Raw genomic sequence first — 10,225 nt, 5'->3', positions numbered from 1 at the left:
ATATAAAAAGCAAATACCCAAAGACTTTTGTAGTAGAGAGTCCATCTGTTCCAATATAGTCAATGCCCTTCTATTTGAGCATCAATTAATAGCCTTCAATGAACAACCTTGCATTCGGTAATAGTCTGAAGGTGAGAGTTCTGATTCTGGGAATCAGCTAGCTTTACTGCTGTGCCTCATGCAGAGAGTAGACCAGATGTCTTCTAAAAGGGAGGCAGTCTCCTTTAAATATACATAAGAGCTAGCATTACCATCACACTCAGCCTTACAAGGCTTTAAAAGCAGTGGCAGAGGAGGACTAAACACACATAATGTGAGCAACTTGGTCTATAAGCAGTCAGTGTGTCATTATCCTTCAACAGAACTGTTTCAGTTGAATTTTTATGGTTTAGAGGTTTTAGGATAAAATATTTCTCACTTCCAAGAGTTTTTTTTTTTTTTTTTTTTTTTTTTTTTTTGAGACAGAGTCTCGCTCTGTAGCCCAGGCTGGAGTGCAGTGGCCAGATCTCAGCTCACTGCAAGCTCCGCCTCCCGGGTTTACGCCATTCTCCTGCCTCAGCCTCCCGAGTAGCTGAGACTACAGGCACCCGCCACCACGCCTGGCTAGTTTTCTGTATTTTTTTAGTAGAGACAAGGTTTCACCGTGTTAGCCAGGATAGTCTCGATCTCCTGACCTTGTGATCCACCCGTCTCGGCCTCCCAAAGTGCTGAGATTACAGGCTTGAGCCACCGCGCCCGGCCAAGTATTTTTTTTGTATTATTATATGAAACCATGGTGCATTTAACTGACTTAATAAAATGTAATTCTTACTTTAAATCTTAAGAGGAGAAAAGCCTCTGTGAAAGAAATCTTTGTTATTAGCAAGGCATATAAGCAGAGTCCTGGTCTGCAATAATATTGATGATCATGACTTGTGTTACTATATAAAATTCAACCAGTCAAAATTCAACATCTTTAAGAATATTGCTACTTTCGGCAAAATTTGAGTTTTTCATTAGAGTAAAACTATTTCTGACATTTCATAAAGCTTAATGCAAACAAAAATGATTAATCATATTCATAAATATGTAAACATACTATAAAGGTATATTACATTCAAGACAAAATGGCAGAATCAGAATTTTTTTAATTGCTAAGAATTTTATGTAGCAAGTTTGTTTATTTAGTAACATAATCACAAAATAGAAATATCACATTCACAGAAATGGAAATAAAGAGCATAAAATATTATTCTAAAACAGGAAAGCAATGGGATCACTTTCAAGAGCCTCATAGAAAACCTTTAACTTACAGTGCTATGCTTTCATGATTAATAGGATTAATGTGTGGTTTTTATTTGATAAAAGTCATGATTTTTAGTATTACATACATTCATTGCATATGACAGACACTATGATAAAGACTTACTGTTCTAATTACTTTAACAATTGTTTTGGCTCACTGAACACCTTGTTTAAATAGCTTTAAGACATATAAGAGGCAAATAATTACATATACCTAAGGATAAAATTTTCAGGTATTTAATTATCCAAACACACATTTACCCATTAAATTAGAACACTAACTGCTTAATATGTAAAACTAGTTTGAAATCATGACTCTTGATTAAACACCTACTTCAACATCTCTCATGAGACTTCCCAACTTCAAAAATGACTTTAAAAAATTAGCTTGGGGATGAATCACCAGTACATTCAGAAACACAGCCAAAACAAGTAGTTTTATTTCAAAGACTGAATTCAGAAAATGAGCCAACTATTTTTGTACATTATATTAATAAATTGGTTCTTTGTTGAAAATCTCAAACGTGGATGATATTAGCAATATGCATGTATGAGACCCATTAAAAATGGCAATTCAGAAAAATTATTGCTTAACCTAAAGGAAAAATGTTGCTGTTGGATTCCTGCCTGGGTCTTAAATTGTGGTCTTGCATTAATAAAGTAGGTTTTTTGATTCCCTAGCTTTGGGTGATACTTTGAAACCTTTTGTGTTTTCTGTGGAGATACTTCACATAAGCTCTAAAATTTGAGAGTCTACTTAACAAAATAAAATTCCCACGTGGACGATAATATATTAATTCTAATATTATATAAATAGAACAAATCTGATTCATTTATAGGGCAAGTGCTACATTCTGAACTATCTAACTCAAATTAAATTCAACTCTGTGGCAAACAATTCATTTTCTCATTAGCCAATCAACGTTACCTTCAATAAGGCAATTCCCATTTACCCTCTGGCCATAGCAGTTGTCTTAAAACCAAGTTCTAAACCTGTAGTTCATGTAAAAGGATATGATTTCCTTAGCAAGTAGTTAAGAAAATCTACAACAGGCCGGGCACGGTGACTCACGCCTGTGATCCCAGCACTTTGGGAGGCTGAGATGGGTGGATCACCTGAGGTCAGGAGTTCGAAACCAGCCTGGCCAACATGGCAAAACCACATCTCTACTAAAAATACAAAAATTAGTGGGTGTGGAGGTGGGCACCTGTAATCCCAGGTACTCGGGAGTCTGAGGCATGAGAATCATTTGAACCGGGGAGGTGGAGGTTGCAGTGAGCCAAGATCGCACCACTGCACTCCAGCCTAAGTGACAGAGTAAGACTCCACCTCAAAAAACAAAAGAGAAAAAAACTACAATAGAGATGTATGTTAAAGAGAATATAAGTTCTTAAGAAGTTGCATCTAATTAGTGAAGCTCTCCCTTCCCATATTCAGTGATCCAAGACACTGAAATTTAAATGGAAAATGAATCTTTAAAGTTATAGATGTAAAATTCTCAGATTCTTCATTCTTATTTCCCAAATGGAAAAGGATTAGAAATAATAGAATATTATTGATTTTTAGAGGAAAGTAGATTAAAAAGTGTTTATATTTTTAAAACTTTAAATGAGGTTGCTCAATCCTCACCAATAGTAAGACCATTGCATTCATTTGTATATGCAAATTAAACCAGAAAATCCATAAAAACATATGTATCACCAGTAAATGAATCAGTAAAGTACGATATAACATAAAAGAAAAAGAAATATTGCTTGATTTTTTCCAATAAAAGTAAGGTTAATAAAAACATTTTTAGTAAGAAAATCTATCATTTTTATTTAAAAAACTTTCAATTTTGAACATCATTACCAACACATTAAAAGTATTATCAATAAGTGCCTTTATAATTTCAAGCAAAAGCTACTGTGTTTTCCTTATTGGAAATACTGCTTTCAATCATCTTTTTTGTCTGAGGCACTCTCTTCATGCTTTTCAGGGCTGACTTTATTACTGGCAATGGAGGGGGTTATCTGGACTTCTTTTGGTAATGAAAACACATGGCACGTCTGGAGGTCTAGGTATGTTGTAAATATCTTAGCATATTCTGGATGCCTTAAGGCAAAACTTTTAAATTCCTCTAGAAGAGAAAGAAAAAAAAATCCAATAAGTTGGGGTGAATCTTCTTTTGACATGATGCAGATTAATAAATGACTCATGCAATTATTACAAAATTCTACTACTCAACACACAAACATTGCTGATGAAAATATGAAAATAAAAGTTGTACAACCACTTTGGGAGATAGTTTTTCCATTATTTAGTCAAGTTGAAGATATACATACTCTTTGACCCATTAATTCTACTCTGAGGTATACATCCTAGAGAAATTTGTGCATATTGTACTCTGAGAGACATGCATGAGAATGTTCACAGCAACATTATTTATAATAGATAAAAAATAAAAACAACTTGGATGTCCATCAACAGTAGAAATGCATAAATAAATTGTGTCATACTCATGGAACATAAGGCTATAAGGCAATGAAAATGAATGAACAGCTAGTAGTCACAATGTGGATTAATTTTAAAGCCATAATGTTTAATGAAAAAAGCAAGATATAAAGTAACACATAATTGTATGAGTCTATTTATATAAAGTTCAAAAACTTAGACAAAACTAAAATTTAATATTTAAAGAGACATACTTTAGGGGTGAACTGTTAAAGTAAAATAAAGCAAGGAGAGATTCCTTTTTAAGTCAGAATAACAACCCTCTTCTTTAAGAGAGAGGTAGAGGTGTGGCTGGGAAAGGGCACACAGGGGTTTCTGGAGTTGTGGAAAAGCTCTATTTCCTGAATGGTAGTTACACAGGTGTTCACTTTATAAAACTTCATTGTGCTTTATATGTTTTATTTAGTTTTTTGTATTTTTGTTATTTCTAGCAATTTAAAAAATGTTTAAAAAATTCTATTACCCACCACTTTCTATAACTGGTTTTTAAAATTATTTGAGCCCTTAACTCTGGTACAGAAAAATATAGTCTTAAAAAGCTGAGCCTTGATTTATAATCAATAATGGATAGGACAGTGTACAATATATAATAATCATACCACAAGACCTCCAAGTAGAGGAGTTCTTTTTATCTCAAGTGTTTTAGAAGCTGGGATAGGGCTATAAAAGGCTTACTCAGTTAATTATCAGGATTTGAACCTCAATCCGCCAGTAACTTGGAGTTTCTGAAATATTATTCTGTCTTCTATTTTTAAATCCTTCTACTCTCTACTTTTGGGTGGATAAAACTTTATTGAGCTTATTACAGCAAAGACAGCATGGTCTTTGGATTAGTTGCCATTTGGCTCTATAATAAAATAATTTTAACTCAATGTCCTATTTCTATCCATTTACTTTTTAAAAATCCTCTGATAAGCAAGGGTCTGCGTCATGACACATTAGACTACCTTACTCTTGAAAACAAAAATAGGTCTTAGTCTGCAGTGACCTGTGATCATGCCATTGCACTCCAGCCTGGGCAACAGAGTGAGACCCTATCTCAAAAAACACAAATATATAAACAGGTCTTAGTGATGAGGAAGTCACCAGATTGAACCCAAATCATTATTTGCAATTGCAATGTTGTTTTGCATTAATAAACCACTTTTTATTTCTAAATCAGGCAAACTACTAATTGTTCTTTATTAACTTCCAAAATAAAGTTTCTAGTTTCTAGGGATACATTATAGAAAAAAATAAAAATAAAGTTTCATCTACATGAGTCTGTTTCAATGACAGAGACACATAGAAGACTTAAGTGACTTTGAAGATAAGTGAGCATGACAGTTGATCTACTGAAACCAAGAACTTTAATTTCAAGACTTGTGCTATGGCCAAAAGATCAAGATCCTCGGTTGAGATGTCAGTGGCATTAAAGAGTAACTCATTTCTGGAAGTCCTGTGATTGACTCTACGTGGAATTTGAGCATTAATTTAGATAATGGAAAACTGAAAATAAAGTAATTTAAGGCAGCAGTCCCCAGCCATTTTGGCATCAGGGACTGGTTTCATGGAAGACAATTTTTCCATGGATGGTAAAAGGGATGGAGGAGATGGTTTCAGAATGAAACTATTCAACCTCAGATCATCAGGCACTGGATTCTTATAAGGAGCATGCAACCTAGATCCCTCGCATGCGCAGTTCACAATAGGGTTCATGCACTCCAACGAGAATCTAATGCCTCCACTGATCAGACAGGAGGCAGAGTTCAGGCAATAATGCTCACTCGCCTGCCACTCACCTCCTGCTGTGCAACTCTGTTCCTAACGGCCACAGATCAGTACCGGTCCATGGCCCAAGGGTTGGGAACCCCTGATTTAAAGGATCACATTTAAACAATTTAAATGGTCACATTCATGACAGATATCAATATCTACTTTTTAAACAAAATTATACTTAAATACTTCAAACACGCTTGAAAAAAATAGCAGATTTGCCTATTTGCAGAATAAGGGGAGATATTCTGTATTCTGCAAAGAAAAAGGTTGAACTCCAAAAAACAAAGCAGATTTCCCTGCAAAATTACTTAAATCAACAGGTTATAATGGCTATCTACAAATCATTTTTAGTATTAGCTTCCATTGAAGTAGTTATTCCAATAGTTTTTCAAAATTTAGTAGTTTAGAGTAATAGTCTTACTTACGAAAAGAAAATAGCCAGGGAAGAATTAGTACACATGAGTTTATGACTCATAAGTTTCATTTCAGTATTTATACTTCCCATTTTATGCTATTTTTTCAAATGAACTCAATAGATTAACTGCTCTAGGCATTTAATTACCTAAATGACAGTAATTAAAAGTAAGAGAAGTATGTGATCTACTTTTCCCATCCCATGAAAGTTAACAAGCTGAAACTCTTGAACACCATAAGGAAAGAGTAATTAAAGAGGAGTCTCCCTCCAGCCTCAGGGGAAAGACTGGGGAAGATAAGCCAGCTTGACATCCATGACCACATCAAACCCAAGATGGGGAAACAATTATCTTGGCTTCTCCATTGAGGTGTGTTTCTCAACAACTACACTGTGAATATAGAGAAACTTCAGCCCAGTGCAACTTGTTTTGATGGGTGGACTTGAGCCATCAAGAGAAAAGACAGTTACTGATGGATAGACCTGCCACTTTGCCACAAGGTCTTTCTCCCTGATAGACCCTAACTCACAGGAGCTGTTAGCAAGATGGCATGAGACAAGGAATGTGAAAAGTTACATAGGTCACTAATAGTAAACATCAATAAATGGTTTAGCTACTATTATTGTTGGTGCCTCAGTCCATGTTCCTTTACTATAGTTGCAACCTATTTGGTTTACTTGTTCAGTTTTGCCTGGCCACACTGACAGCAGAGAGCACTAAAGTGTAGAGTCAATAGTGCAGGCTCCAAAGCCAAACTGTTTTGGTTTTTGAATTGTAGTTCTGATGTTCTTTAGTTAAATTATCTTAGATAAGTTACTTAAATTCTTTGTATCTTAGTAAAATAAGAATAATTAAGAATACCGATTAGATAGGCTTGCTATAAAGGTTAAATGGGTTAATATATATAATGTTTAGAAGAGTGCCTAGCATGTCAGTTCTCAATAATTAGCTATTACTATTATGCCATTACTACTATTATTACTGTGGTCATCATTATTACTATTATGTCTATTATTAATGTAATTAGTTAAGAGAAACAGCACTCTTGAGCATCAGTCCATAGCCTGGATGCCCTCCTTGTAAACTAAGTCAGGAGGCCAAATTGCCTACTAACCATAGGAAATTGAGTCCCCTTTGGCTATTTCCTTGAAGAGACCAGAAACATCAAGGTCAGGCACTCCAAGGGAAGCCTGTAGAATGGTAGAGAACTCTTCCTCTGTTATGTAGCCATCCTCATCAACATCAAAGAGCTGAAGAAAATAAAATGTAAGAATTAGTTCACTCAGGGTCATAGTGGTAGGGAATAATCTTAGAAAATAAAGTCTTTAATAATTCAAACATCTACTGTGGCACAGGCTAGAAATATGTATATTAAGAAAGTATCATCTCTGCTACCCTCACAACACCTGTAGCTTGATGGTTGAGAGAGACAGGATTAAAACAGGAGCTATACCGATGGTACGTAACAGGGAGCTCCATGGGGAGCATAATGAATCCTACCCAGAGAGGTCCAAGAAGGCTTCACAGGAGTTGACATTTGAGTTGGGTCTTAGAACATTAAGAGAAGTTCCCAGAATATACAGGGAATGGCAAGTGATTGCTTGGGGCTCCAGTCAGGAGATAGAGACAAACAGGAATTAGATCATGGTGTGTATATAATTCCTCACGAAATCCTGTAGGATTATAATGGGAGTGGAGGTGGTGTGATCCTATGAGAATTGAGAAAATTTTGAGGCAGAGTATGGAGGATGAATTGGGAGCAAGAGGTTGATAAAACCAGAGGCATGAAAACCAATTAAGAGTCTGGGTTTGAGATGTAGGAAGGATAGGAAGGGATAGAATTCATAAAAAGCAAAGACAAGACTTGCATATCAATAAGGGGTCTGGAGTGATGGAAAGGACAGAAGTAAAAATGATATCTTCTAGCTTAGGCAACTGGGTGAAAGCTGATTACATTAATCGAAGTGGGAAAACAGAACAAGTGCCAATGAGATCAAGAATTAGACCTAGATAGGTTAAATTTGAATCAGAGGTGCTAGGAGTAAATAAGAGATTCAGAATATCAGTTTAGGAAACTGAGGAGTCTTGAGATATGAATTTGGGTAAAAATGGAAACTATGGGCATGTTTGAGCTTATCTGTAGAGAATGCACAAAGTAAAGTAAGGCCTGGGAACAGCAACAGTTGAGGTATGAGTAGTGAAGAGGAACTGACAGAAAGGGCTTAAAAGCAGCAGCCAGACAGGAGAACCAGGAAATAAGAGCATGCATCTCAGAAGCTAAGGGGGTGTGTTTAGGAAAGAGGAAGAGATGCTAACAGTGGTAAGGGCCAACAGAGCAAAATGCCATAGGAAGGCCAAGCAAGAAGCAAAACCGTTTGTTGGATTTGATTATCAGAGGATCCTGATGACTTTAGTAAACAATTTCAGGGGACCGGAAGCCAGATGGTAATGGGAATCAAGAGATGAATAGAAGTGAAAAGCAGAGGCAAGAAGTATGGATTCTTCATTTTAAGAAATTATGAAACAAAGGGAAAGAGATAATCGGGGTAGTACCCAAGCACAAAAGAGGTTATTTTAGGAAGGGAGAGACTGAATATGTTTTAGGAGAAGGGGAAAAGGCAGTAGAGTGGAGTAGACTGAAAGTCATGCAGCAAAATAAGGATAACTGATGGATGATAATATTCCATATTCAAAATCCTCTCCTGGGTCTTAAGAATTTTTAATTATATGAGTACTTACTTTTTATAAGCACTGATCAAAAGTGTTCAAATCACTTTACATGTATTAACTCACTCAACCCTCACAATAGTCTTATGGTAGGTGGCACTGTCAGTCCTATCTTACAGATGGGAAAGCTGAGGCACAAGGAAGTTAGGTAACTTTTCCCAAGGTCACACCACTTGCAAGTAGTACAGGGGGCATCCAAATCCAGGCAGATAATATCTAGAGTTCCTGAGGTTGAGATTTCTACTTTTGACCAAATACAAGATCAAAAACGGAGAAAAACAGATATTAGATAAGGGGTGATAACCATGAAAAAACGAATAAGCAAATACTGAATCATGTTTTAATGGTCACTAAAGGGTAGGAGGATAAAAAAAATATAACTTGAAATTGAGATTTGTTGCCCTAGCAGACAAAGCTCTGGTCTCAATTCCATTTCTTACCACTCAGTCCCTAGTTAGGCGATACAATAGTTGAAAAATGAAAAGTGAATCGGCATCTGTTTTCACAAACTGTAGACCTCAGGCTCTTCATGTGCCTTGGACTTCACAGAGTAATTGCCGGGACTCAGTCATAGCTCCCTCCTCACAAGCTCTAAGCTTTCTTCAGAGGCCTTCCATTTCTAAACAGTTTGTACCAACTCATCTGAACAGTCTAAATTCTTGCCAGGTTTGGTGCTTTGGTGTCTCTCACTTCTGTGTATGTTCCTTTTACATGGTCCATACTAAAGACTTATTTCTTCTATATGTGTCCTTTGCCATAACTCCCCTCACTAAACTCTTCAATTTCCCTCACTTGTTCGTCACTACCCACTACAAAGTTCCTAGATCTAAGGTAAACCACATGCATGATCTGGACTCTGGTAGAAAGTTTAACACCTCAGTTTCCTTTGAAATAGGGACTGATATCTTCCCATTGCACAGAATAATGTGGAATCTTAATGAAAACATTCTGTCTTTCCCATCAAGCACATGGCCCAAGACCAGCTGGACCCTCCCTGAAATGTGTACTATGAACAGAGTTGAAGTTTGCTCATTTTACCTGCAGTGCCCAGGGAGGGTGTAAGGCTCTTCCTGCAGCCAGGACCTCTGAATCTGCCTGGCTGTGAGTTTTCCCTTGAGTCTACTCCCTGGCCTTACAAATAATTCCACTTTGGCGTTAGTCAGCCAGTCTATCTTACTGCTTGCAAATGAAGAATCCTGACTACTATTCTAACTCTAAGCGTCACTGTGAAAGTGAAATAAGATAAAAGATGGGAAATTAACTGTGAAGTGCTATCCAAATAAAAGTATGTAAAAGAATCCTATATATAAAAGGATACTACTAAATAAAAAGTATGCAAAAACACTTCCAAAACATAAAACACATTTAAAAGGAGGGTTAAAAAATAACCAATATAAAGCATAATTCTTGCCTTACTGAAAAAAAAAAGGTAATTATAGTTTTAAGCCTTCCTTTCTTCCCTTCCCTTTTCCCAAACCAAGGTCTAAGCTAGATAAAAATCTCACAGCTTCTTTCAAAACGTAATTACTGTGATTAAGGGCCAAATTTT

The 10,225-nt window shown here is 36.1% G+C and overlaps 1 protein-coding gene across 2 annotated transcripts in view; it reads right to left on the bottom strand.

Annotated features, from left to right (window-relative positions):
• Positions 1-1,013: 1,013 nt before the first annotated feature.
• The window catches only part of LPCAT2 (lysophosphatidylcholine acyltransferase 2), a 77,136-nt gene continuing 67,924 nt past the window's right edge, over positions 1,014-10,225 (bottom strand). The window contains exons 13-14 of one of the 2 annotated variants that reach the window (XM_010374983.2): positions 7,064-7,199; positions 1,014-3,404 (exon numbers count right to left, since the gene is read on the bottom strand). In XM_010374983.2, coding sequence (XP_010373285.1) covers positions 3,220-3,404; positions 7,064-7,199 — 321 coding nt within the window. In that variant the 3' untranslated portion in view covers positions 1,014-3,219. The remainder of the gene's footprint in view (positions 3,405-7,063; positions 7,200-10,225) is intronic. The other variant, XM_030924472.1, reaches the window with a different exon arrangement.

This window comes from Rhinopithecus roxellana, chromosome 20, assembly GCF_007565055.1.
Source record: "Rhinopithecus roxellana isolate Shanxi Qingling chromosome 20, ASM756505v1, whole genome shotgun sequence".
Taxonomy (NCBI): Eukaryota; Metazoa; Chordata; class Mammalia; order Primates; family Cercopithecidae; genus Rhinopithecus; species Rhinopithecus roxellana.
Note: the sequence above shows the minus strand (reverse complement) of the source record. Positions and strands in the feature narration are given on the sequence as shown.